Source organism: Martes martes, assembly GCF_963455335.1.
Source record: "Martes martes genome assembly, chromosome: 13".
Lineage (NCBI taxonomy): Eukaryota > Metazoa > Chordata > Mammalia > Carnivora > Mustelidae > Martes > Martes martes.
In genome coordinates, this window is record NC_137901.1 from 27,053,045 (window position 1) to 27,065,135 (window position 12,091).

At 47.4% G+C, this 12,091-nt stretch overlaps 1 protein-coding gene across 3 annotated transcripts in view; it reads left to right on the plus strand.

The window, feature by feature from the left end:
- The window catches only part of LOXHD1 (lipoxygenase homology PLAT domains 1), a gene marked incomplete at both ends in the record, with an annotated part of 149,144 nt that overhangs the window by 50,470 nt on the left and 86,583 nt on the right, over positions 1 to 12,091 (plus strand). For all 3 annotated transcript variants that reach the window (XM_080821495.1, XM_080821496.1, XM_080821497.1), the window contains 5 exons: positions 2,132 to 2,382; positions 3,409 to 3,544; positions 4,116 to 4,276; positions 5,280 to 5,366; positions 5,799 to 5,934. In XM_080821495.1, the coding sequence (XP_080677621.1) occupies positions 2,132 to 2,382; positions 3,409 to 3,544; positions 4,116 to 4,276; positions 5,280 to 5,366; positions 5,799 to 5,934 (771 nt within the window). The remainder of the gene's footprint in view (positions 1 to 2,131; positions 2,383 to 3,408; positions 3,545 to 4,115; positions 4,277 to 5,279; positions 5,367 to 5,798; positions 5,935 to 12,091) is intronic.

A 12,091-nucleotide genomic window follows, 5' to 3' on the forward strand; every position in this document is an offset into this window, starting at 1 on the left:
GGAAGTGGGGAGATGCCCCTGAGCAAATACTAACATCCCAGGGCAAAAGAGGTTATCCACTGCATACAGCTGGGATGTGAACTCCTATTCCATCGGACGTTTATGAGGATATGGATTGGCCCTTAACTCCTCCTACTATTGAGTGCTTACTATACGCCGGGCCCTCTGCTAGGCACCTGACCCACTTCAGCTCCTTTAATCCTCACAGTGACTGTAGTATAGGAACTGTTACCGCTCCCATTTCACAGATGAGCAAACTGAGTCACATAGCTGTTAAGAGACCTGTCCAAGGTCACAGCTGGTAAGTCACAGATCCAGGATATGATCTGCCACCCAAATCTCTACCCTGTATGAATTCCACAGAAAGCCTGCAACTCCCTGCATGGGAGGTCATGGATGTTCGAGAAAGTCAGGGTTGTGAATGTGCACACCTGAGAACGTGCTCTGCTACAAAGCCTCCTGTTGCCCACCGCTGCACAGAGAATATGTCCAAGTTCTGGGGCACCATGTGCAAACTGCCCACAGTGCAGCTCCAGCTCTCAGCAGCATCTTTCAGCATCTTATCTCCCCACTTCCACCTCCCCACCCATCCCCCTCCACCTCATCCATACACTTGTCCCTCTTTCCTGAACCTATGCCCAATTACCCCCTTCCACCTCATCTACCTGTCTTCTGCTCAGCTGCCCCCACTCTCCTCCCCTACCTCAGACATGCCTTCCCCTCCCCTCCCTGCTGGCTTTACTCTTTCGCTCCCTTTATCTTTAGAATATCTTTCTCCTCAGACTATGATGCTATTTCTCTTTTTCTCTGTGCTACCCGCCACTCCCTCCTTCCTGTGGGTAGCACACGCCCTGCCTTTGCCTTTGACCATGACTGCTCTCAGGAAATCCAGGGTGACTCTGCTCAAACACCTTTCAACCTCCACATCATTTGTAACTGAGGCTTGCAAAGTATTTACTTAAAAACAGATACCAGAATGGGTCTGTGATGACCCCCTTAACCATGTTACTCTTCCTTGCCCCCAGTGGTAGAGGAGCAGAAGAAATGACCGCTGAGGGCTGGGGATGGCTGGTAGCCTGGGCCATGGGTAGATGTCCCGGGTCTGTGTTTTGGAGAAGTGGAGCTGGAGACCCCCTCTTTGAGGGCAGGGACCACCTTCCCCATCTTCATAGTCTCCCTGAGGCCTTGCAGGTAGTAAGCACTCAATCAGCATTTGATGAACAGAGGAGGGTGTAAATGTCTAAATGAGGGAGGCGTCCGCGAAGCCACCCATGCTAGCTCCAAAGGAAAGCTGGGGTTTTCATTTCCCTGGGCTCTGGGGCTAAGGGTGGGCCTTGGGGTAGGCTGGAGGGGTGTGTGTGGGCTCGGGAGAACTAACAAGGACTAAAGGGCCATTGCCTTCGACTCCAGAACAAAATGAAGGGAGGCCAGACCTTAGCAGAGTTTCCTGTCCAACTGCTTGTCTTCAGTGTTTCCTCTTACTTGGCCCCATCTCAGAACTTAATTGTCCTTTGCTGGTGCTTGCCCAGAACTTCATGTCCTCATCTTGCCTCCTGAGTGACCAAAACCCCACAGGGCCCAACTACAGTGTTCTCTCCTTCCCTCATTCTTCCCTCATCCCACTATGTCAGGTAGCCAAGGAGGACATTAGTGCCCTCTATTAAAAGTTGTCTTTTTTAAGTTACAAGCAAAAGACCAAACAAAATGAATCAGATAGCCCCGAATATAAATCTCCATTAATGGAGTTGGCTGTTATAATTAAATCAGACATAACAGAATTCATCCGGCAGCTATTAATAATAGGCACGTGGTAATTAATGTTAATAACAAGTACTATTCTCAGCCAACTCAAATTCTGCCTTCTCTTTGTTAATTCTTGTAATCAGGGCTGGCAGCTTCTCAGAGTAATCCCTGTAGCTTATTCTGAAACTCAGATGCATCGACACACAAACGCTGAAAAAGATAACATGAAGCCGAGAGGGGCACTGGGTGTCTTCTGGGGCAGGAGGACGGGGGGGAATGAGGATGTATGGAGGAGGGAGGGCCTAGGGAGGCTGGAGCTGGGGCGGGGGTGGCGGGTGGATTTTGTAACCAGCTGGCACTTTCTCCTCCCCTGTGGCTTCTACACCAGCTATCTCGTATGTGGTCACCGTCTTCACTGGGGATGTCCGGGGGGCTGGGACCAAATCCAAAATCTACCTGGTCATGTATGGGGCCAGAGGGAATAAGAACAGTGGGAAAATCTTCCTGGAAGGCGGTGTGTTTGACCGTGGCCGCACAGACATCTTCAACATCGAGCTGGCTGTCCTCCTCAGTCCCCTGAGTCGGGTCTCCATCGGGCACGGCAATGTGGGTGTCAACAGAGGCTGGTACTGTGAGAAGGTAAGGGATGCCCCCCGGGGGTGGGGGGGAACTTTCCCAATTCAACCCCTCTTCTTTAATTTGTAAATACAAACGCTGACCTGCTTCCTGCTTCCTACTTACTTTGGACCAGTGACAGAGCACACGGGCAGACCCTTTCATTGGGCAGTTGGGTTGGTAATGTGACATCCACCTTGTTTTGCTTATGGTCAGGAATAAGGGCTGATCTATGCAAGGCATCCAAGGGCCAAACGAAGGTGCTAGCTGGTAGTTATAAACTGTCCTGATTCTTGGTGTTGTTTCACTTTAGCTTATAAATCTCTCAGTCAACAAGTATTTTGGGGTCTCCTGGGTGGCTCAGTCAGTTAAGCGTCTACCTTCAGCTCAGGTCATGATCCCAGAGTCCTGAGATTAAAAAGAAGGTAAAGCTGAGAATCTAGCAGAGTGAATAGTCAATTCTTGGCTGATAGAAAATTTTGTGGTGTCACAAGAACATTCCTTTGGACATACATAATGTGAGTGACCTAGGCTGGGTACACTTCTGAGTTCTAAACCCATGAGCTGAGAATGTGAGTAGAATAGAGAAAGTATGGGAAAGAGGTTTGAATGGGTTCAAGCCCAGAAGAAGGTCGTTTATTTTTGTGTTATATTCCAGATATTCATCGCCTTTTATGTGATCGACCTTTTTTCTACAAGACAAATATAGGGAATTAATTTAGTATACTAGTTCATTTGGTTTGGACTGAGATTTTTATGATACGTGTAAAGAAATACAGTGTTCAAAGAGGGTGTTGTGTGTAGGGGGAAGAATTTGAGATTTGGGCTGATACATTGGAGGATGGATGATAGCTACTCGGGAAGAATCCTTGGGGGAGGTATTTCTTGATCTAAGATTTAATGAGACCAGCAACAGGAAGAAAAATGCCATTCCCTGAGAATCCTAATGTAGACCACCTTAACATGAAGAGGTTGTCAAACATTGTCAGGAGGTCCCAACCAGGGCACCTGCTGCAGGAGACTCATGATCTGCACCACACCCCCTTCCAGGTGGTGATTCTGTGCCCCTTCACCGGCATCCAGCAGACCTTCCTTTGCCGCAACTGGTTGGATGAGAAGAAGGTGGACGGGCTGATCGAGAGGCAGCTCTACGAGATGGTGTCTCTCAGGAAGAAGAGGCTGAAAAGTAGGTGGTGAGGACCCAGAGGCTGGTGGCCTCCCAGACAGGGCCAGCAGAGGCCAGGATGTCAGACCCCTGGGCAAGAGCTCTGCTGCAAAGGGGTGTACTTCTGCTCCTCACTTCTCCTCTAGAGAGGAAGGGAATGGGCCCCCCAGGAAGCTCATCTCTCCAAGGTACAGGCCACACAGAGTTACACAGTCAGCACCACGGCCAGTACCTGCACGACCCCAAACTGAATAAGCTGCTGTGATGGGCTAGATGATAAATGGAATGGTTCAACACAGCGCACTCTGAATATACACAGGGTGCAGGGAGTCAACTCCTTTTCCTATTCAAAACATACTAATAGGCTTTTGCCATTAAAAGGATCATTGGGGTACCCTCTTTCAACCAGCAAGGAATCCTGGGCTCCCTAATGTTGGCACCTGTTAGACTGGGTTTCTGAGAGTGGGCCACACCTGTGCATGGTCTGCACTTCAGTCCTAAACACCTTTGATTTGCTTCTCTTCCCCCACTGGTAACATAAAAACTCTTTACTCTTGAAGTCTTTATGGGACAACTTGACGTGTCTTTGCAGAATTCCCTTGGTCCCTGTGGGTCTGGACAACTGATTTGAAGAAAGCTGGTACCAATTCTCCCATCTTCATCCAGATTTATGGGCAAAAGGGGCGGACGGACGAGATTCTCCTGAATCCCAACAACAAGTGGTTCAAACCAGGCATAATCGAGAAATTTAGGGTAGGAAGGAAGTGTAATGGGGGCGGGAGGGAGGAGGAAGGAGAAAGGGATGTAAGAGGTATTTGTCATGAGGATGGTTTTCTAAGCCAGATTTTGAATCAAGTTTGAAGACGAGCAGGTGCTACACAAAATTCAGGCCCCTGCAAGGGGTACCAGAGTGATCTATTGATTGAAAGGCATTCACTTTGGGTCTGGCCCTTCACCTGAATCAAACACTCCAAAACCAAGCCTGGGGGAAAGAAGCAGGTATAGAATTTTCTTCAGGAGCCTAGAAACTTGGGGAATCATTGTAGAACAGAGACTCTGAGCACATTAGTGTCAAACCGCCTGATCTGGGCTGAATTAGAGAGTGAGGAGCAAATTGAAAGGAAAGTATAAATAGTAGAATATTTTAAAAGAAATTTAGCTTTAAATTTCTGATGCGTATATAACTAGAGCAAGGCTTGTTTTGCCAACAGAAGTGTGCTCTGACCTTTAGGTGAGAATGATTTGTAATTTTCAGCTGTCTTCCCAGAGCACCCCACTGCTGCTTCTGCTACACACTCACTTCATTGCTCTTCATGTATTTGTCTTCCAGGCTAGACTGCAGGCCCCTAGGGAAAGGGCATGACTGCTGTATTGATCTTTTTGTCTGTTTTAGTGCCCAGTGGAGCCCTGGGGCTGTGGACCTGTGCTAATTTGCAGGGTTGCCGAATGGGTTTTGTTACTGGGAGTTTATTGCTTGGAAGATTTTCTTTATTCTGGATCCTACTGTGGGTCAGTTATTTTTGTTCGGTTTTGCCAGGCCAGACTGAACCTGGGTGCTACACGGCTGTCTCGCCCTCACGTGCCCTTGGTTGCCAGGGTGTGAGAGGATACAGTCTACGAGAGCGGCCCGGAGCAAAGCCATCCTCACTGCTGAAGACTCAGCCCAGAGCGGGTGCTCTCCTAGGAAGGGGTCAGCTGTGAGATAAACACAATTCACTTGACCATGTCCACCCAAACCTTGAATTTCTCCCTGTAGATTGAGCTCCCGGATCTTGGCAGGTTTTACAAGATTCGGGCGTGGCATGACAGAAGGAGCCCTGGTTCTGGATGGCATTTAGAAAGGGTGAGGTGTGCCATCCTGAGGTTTGGGAGGTGTGTGGGAGAGGAACCGGTATGGTCCATTTCTAATGACCGTGTCACCTAAGTTTGCCTTTGTGTCCATTGGGAGTGGGGATGGGTAAGCATGGGTCTCACAGTGAGACCCAAATTTGGACCTAGGACACGGAGACTTCCTGATGGGGAGAGGACCTCCAAATTTGACTGAGAAAATGCTCAGGTGTTCAGGAGACTTGCCTTCTCCCCCAGTCGCCTGGCTGCTAGGCAAGCATGGGTCTCCAGGGAGCAAGAGGGATAGATGTGAAATCTGGACCACCTTCCACAAGAGTCATCTCTTTGGGATGGCCTTGGCCTTCCTTGGATGAGATAGCAGAATGGTGACCTCAGGGTGGGATAGATGTCTGGTCCACCCTCTGCTCACCCCAGGACTTCATTCCAGATGACCCTGGTGAACACTCTGACCAAGGACAAGTATAACTTCAACTGCAATCGCTGGCTGGATGCCAACGAGGATGACAATGAGATCGTGAGAGAAATGACTGCCGAGGGCCCAACTGTGCGGAGGATAATGGGCAGTGAGTATTGACCAGTTCTCCATCCCAGGCGAGGTGGTGGAACTCCTAGTTGGCATGTGCGTGGGGGCCCAGCCCATGAGTGGATGGTCTCATCTGCTGTCGCTCATCACACCCCCTCCACATGCCAGGATGGAGTTAGAAAATTCCCAGCCTTCTGACTGGCTTGTGGGAATCTCTAAGGCATGATGCCAGAGCTCTGTGGTGGGGGGGGTGGGGAAGGGAGGCGACATTTATGGCTCTTCAGGTGGGTGAGGGGATGAGAAGAATCCTCTCCAAGCAGTGCTTCTCCACAGCCTTCCTGACATTAAAGAAACATTCTCTTCAAATTATGCACAAGAGTCTCCCCGAAAGGCAGACTGTATCCAGAAGCCATGATTGGTGGCCCTGGATGAATCCTCTGTGTCTATTTAAGGCTCGTAGGAGAGGAACTAAGCTTTTAATCTGGGGTCCAGTTTGCACATTCTCAGGGCTAAAGGGAGATCATTTTGCCTCTAGATTATAGTGGCAGAAGAGACTGAGGCACGGCACATGTCCTGTCCTTTGCTCTGGCAGACATTACTGAGCAATCACAGCCTTCTCTCTCACTGAGTCTGAAATGAGTTTCAAAGCTCCCTACAGGGCACTCTAAGCAGGCATTAGCAATTGATCTAAGCAGACATTAGCAATTGATCGGAACTGGCACTTAAGATAATCAACCTAAAAAAAAAAAAAAAAAGATAATCAATCTATTGGGGCGCCTGGGTGGCTCAGTGGGTTGAGCCTCTGCCTTTGGCTCAGCTCATGATCCCAGAGTCCTGGGATCGAGCCCCGAATTGGGCTCTCTGCTCAGCAGGGAGCCTGCTTCCCCCTCCCTCTCTGCCTGCCTCTCTGCCTGCTTGTGATCTCTCTGTCAAATAAATAAATAAAAATCTTAAAAAAAAAAAAAGATAACCTATTTGCTATCACTGTGGCAGTCCTTAATTTTTAAATCATATAGTAATACCACAAAATTACCAAGAGTTAAGAATATATAGAAAACAATGTCACTCATCGTTCTAGTAGCTCTTCTCAATATTTGGAAAGCATCGCTCCTCAGACATTTGTACACCAGTAGAAACTCTGTGTGTATTTGTTGAAATGATTTAAATAGAAGTAAATACTCAAAAACATAGAAACCCCACGTGGCAAATATCTGTTAAGAGATCACACCATCTAGTCATCTAATTAGGCAATGCTGGCGATTAGCACTTTCTGTCATCTACTTGATGCTTCTTCATTTGTAATTAAAAATGTGACCAGAGAATATTTGCATTCGAAGGCCTTTAAAACAGCGTAATGTAGGGGCGCCTGGGTGGCTCAGTTGTTGAGCGTCTGCCTCAGCTCAGGTCATGATCCCAGGGTCCTGGGATTGAGCCCCACATCGGGTCCCTGCTCGGTGGGAAGCCTGCTTCTTCCTCTCCCTCTCCCACTCCCCCTACTTGTGTTCCCTATCTCTGTGTCTCTCTCTGTCAAATAAATAAAATCTTTAAATAAATAAATAAATAAATAAATAAATAAATAAAATAGCCTAATGCAACTCAGGAAAACGAGGAGTTCTTGTCCTGATTATACAGTTGGAGACAGAGTCAGTCCTAGGACAAGGTCTCCCGCCCCCTGTGTGCACAGGGGCTATACGCTGTCTTTTCACATTGTGTACTATTTTCTGTGGCAGCAAGGTAGCCATCTCCCTGGGAACATGGTAAGTAACAGGATTCTGCCCCAAACTGAGACTTGATTTAGCAATGTAGCCCATTGAGGCAGAAACACTCCTGTTCTCGTTGGATCTATCCCTTCGTGTGCCAGAACAGAGCCTGCAGATGTGAACCAATGCGGAGGGGGTCTTGGGACCCAACTGCTTCCTTGATCTTTCTAACCAGTTCTCTTGACTTCAGCTCCTCACGTCCTGTTTCTGAAGTTACCTGGTGCTTTCATTCCTCAGACTTTGCTTTCAAATTTCGCAAGTGATAGCTCTGATCAGTTCTCTCTGGTCTGGTAAGTCAGGGACCCTCGAACTTCCCTGAGTGTTATCACCCAGAGAGCTTATGGCAACGGAGTACACAGCCTCAAGCCCAGGGTTTCTGACTCAGGAAGTCCGGGGTGAGACTCAGGAATTTGTCTCATGCATTTCTAGGTGATGCTGCTGGTGAGGAACCACTGTGCTAAGGTATTAATCACTTTCCCGGGGGCCGTCAAGCTCCCCAAATCTTGTTGCTGTTATCTGTACTTGTCCCTTTTTTTTTGTTTAGCTAAGTCCTGAAAATACCTGTGTATTGTCATTTTAGTGAGGTTTTTCCAGAAAGAAATCTACCATTTTTACTTAGAATGCCCAAGATGTTCTTACCTCCACGTCCTCTTTACCTTGACTGAAGCCTGGCTACCCCCATCCCTCTGAACCTGTTTTCCCACCTCACAGACTGTGGGGCTGGTGAGGGGGGGGGTTGCCGGACTCCCTCTGCACTCTCAGACATGGGGCTCATGCCGTCTCATGATGTTGCCTCTGTCCCAGATCAATCCCATCTCTGGTGTCCTCTGGTTACTTTTTCTTCCACTGAAGGTGGTATAATGTGTCTCTCAGTCATTCTCCAGAGCCCCAACTCCTGCCATTGTTCTAGGGCAGTCTATTAATCTGCTCAGGCTCCTGTAACAAAATACCACAGACCAGAGGCTTAAACAACAGAAATTAATTTTCTCACAGTTCTAGAGGCTGGAAGTCCAAGATCAATGTGTCAGAAGGCTTGGGTTCTTATGAGGCCTCTTTCCTTGGCTTGTAGATGGCAGCCTTCTCGCTGTGTCCTCACACGGTCTTCCCTCTGGGTGTGCTGTTGTCTGTGTCCTAATCCCTTCTTATGTCATATTGGATGAGGACACACCCATAGGATCTCATTTTAGCTTAATCACCTCTTTAAAAACCCTACCTCCATATTGTCATATTCTGAGATACTGGGGGTTAGGACTTTTTTTTTTTTTTAAGATTTATTTATTTATTTGACAGATTGAGAGAGAGAGCACAAGTAGGTAGAACAGCAGGCTGAGGGAGAGGGGGAAGCAAGCTCCCTGCTGAGCAGAGAACCCGACGCAGTGCTTGATCCCAGGACCCTGGGATCATGACCTGAGCCAAAGGCTGATGCTTAACCAACTGAGCCACCCAGGCACCCTGGGTTAGGACTTGAACATAAGGATGGGGGCGTGGGGGACATAATTTGGCTGCACCCCAGAGACGTTGATTAGATTCTTTGAGAGCTATCCCTGATAATCTGCATTTTTATCAAGTATACCAAGTAATTTTTTTGCACATCAAAACTTCAGAGTCTCTGTCCTATTCCTTCCAGTGACTGAGTGGAAAATCCCCTCATCCACATCTGCTCCCAGTACCTCCCTCGGATCCTCCCATGAATGAGCAATGCACCCCACTCCTGGCTCAGGCTTCTGCCTCCCAGCCCTCTCATGACCTTGGTGACACTCTGCTCCATCCTGCAACTCCTTCTAGCTCCTTCTACCCAACATTTCTCCTGGCCTGTCTCATGGGTGTGTGGAGGATGGATCTTAGAGGCAAACCTTTAAGAAGTCATTGAGGGGGGGAGAAGAAGAGGTACTCAAAGTGGGCAAGGATTAACTAGACTAGAAAAAGGGTAAATTCAAGAGCTATTTTGAAGGTGGTTCGGACAGGACTCGGTGAGAGAATGGTGTAGAGACACTGTGGCAAGATGAGCTTTCTGCCCACACTTTGGGAGAAATTTCAGGTGAGGTGCCATTTAAGCTAGGTCTTCTCTGAGTGGGGATCTGACAGACAAGGAGAGACGGTGGTAGGAAGGGTGGGGAGGAAGAGCGTGTCTATAGGCTACATGGGTAAACATGCATGTACATTTTTTTAAAAAGATTTTATTTATTTATTTGACAGACAGAGATCACAAGTAGGCAGAGAAGCAGGCAGACAGAGAGGAGGAAATAGGCTCCCTGCTGAGCAGAGAGCCCGATGCGGGGCTCGATCCCAGGACCCCGGGATCATGACCTGAACCAAAGGCAGAGGCTTTAACCCACTGAGCCACCCAGGCGCCCCATGCATGTACATTTTAAACAGTGTGCAAGACGTGGGGCTGTCATAGCTCTTGAATTTTGTCTTCTGTAATACTATCAAAGAACCATTTTAATGAAAAAAAAAATGAACAGGATTAGATCGAAGGGCTGTCCTGGCTTTAAATGCAGTTTGATGTCTTCTTGGGGTGGTCCTTGGCAGTACTCTCAAGGCCATGTCAACTTGGATTCCATCTCTCCGATGCTTTATCTGGCCCACTTACATTTCTGTTGTGCTTGGAATACCCCCTTATCCTCACTCACCTCTATGGGAACTTGGATCTCCTTTGGTGATCTGGATGCTTCTTTGTAACGGTAAAGAGTTGATGGCAAGTCTCACTTCCCCAGCTGGCACCGGGTATAGTGAATAACATGCAGGGTTTCCTGGCAGTCCCTTGAGTGGAAAGCCTTGAACTCACATAAAATAAGTACCAATTTAAAACCATTCTTGGGACACCTGGGTGGCTCAGTTGGTTAAGCGTCCAACTCTTGGTTTCTGCTCAAGTCATGATCTTGGGGTCCTGGGATCAAGCCCCATGTTGGGCTCTGTGCTCAACACAGAGTTTGCTTGTCCCTTTCCATCCCCCTCTCCTCTTCTAGCTCTTCCACACACACACACCTCAATTTTCCATCCCCCTCTCCTCTTCTAGCTCTTCCACACACACACACCCCAACCCCGGCACATCTCTCTCAAATAAATAGATAAAGATAAGTAAAACAAAACAGTTCTCTAATTTTGAATTCTGTTATTCCGGGTTTACTTCTAAAACAAGAGCCAGTCAAAGAAGCAATTAATGCCATGTCTGACAGCAAGAGGCTTTGAGGAGTGACCTCACTGACTAACACAGCCCAGGGACACAGACTAGACACGCACCACTTATGATCAGGAGTTCTGTGAGATGGTAGGAGTCATGCACCCTGCATGCTCCCCTGCGTTTGCAGCTGAAGTGATTACACACCGCTGATGAGTGGGCAAGGGATCACTGGACTCAACTGCTGAAAAGAGGAGCTTCTTGTTAATCAGGCTGAGCTGTCATTTTTAAATTAAAGTACAAAAGGCTCTGGTAGCTACCCATCTGTTTGCAGTCTTTCACTGCTGGTGGCTAACAACACAGTTATTACTTAATTGTCTGTGGATTTCCTGCTGGGAACGAGCTTGGGACCTCAATGGTTGGTGGGCTGGGAGGGGCCCCTGAAGAAGATCAGGAGCCCTGAGAACGTCCAGCCCAATGGACCTTAGTGTTCCTGAACAAACAGGACTGGAATTTCCAGGCAGAGGGATTGCTATCTCCCCTCATCAATTTGTTTCTGGGTATTGCCTGATAGTTACAGCTGAAAGAGCAGAACTGTCCTGCGTCAGGATTAAGAATAAGTGAGGCTCATGTTTCTCCTTTCCTTCTGTGTCTCTCCATCTCAGTACTCGGGCCAGTTAAGGCTCTTCTTCCCTCTTACTGCCACCAGCTCTATCACTGGAAGCTAAACACAAAAGCATCAGCTTCAGTTACACAGAGGCTGAAGGCTGAAAACACTTAGCGTTTGCCTTTGAGCAATGGTAAGTCTTCCAAGCAGTCAACGTGGGATGCTTTTCTAGTTATTTAAGTAATCTTTAATTTTTTTCAACAGTGTTTTGTAGTTTTCAGAGCATAGGTTTCGCACTTGTTTTGTTAAATGTCTTCATATTTTATTCTTTGTATGCTCTTTTGGATGGAAATGTTTTATTAATTTCCTTTTCAGATTGTTTATTCCTTCAGATTGTTTATTTCCTTTTCAGATTGTTTATTGCAAAAGAATAGAAATACAGCATATTGATATACTCTGCAACTTTGCTGAACTCATTTATTAGTTCAAATAGTTTAGAGTGGAATCCTCACGATTTTCTGTGTAAAGGATCATGTCATCTGTGCCCAGAGATAGTTTTACTTCTTCGTTTCCAATCTGGATGCCTAACTGCCTTGACTAAAACCTCCAGCACCGCGTTGAAAACAAATGGTGAGAGCAGATACACTTGTCTTGTTTCTGACCTTAAAGAAAGCATCCAGTCTGTCACCATTAATTACATGTTGGCTGG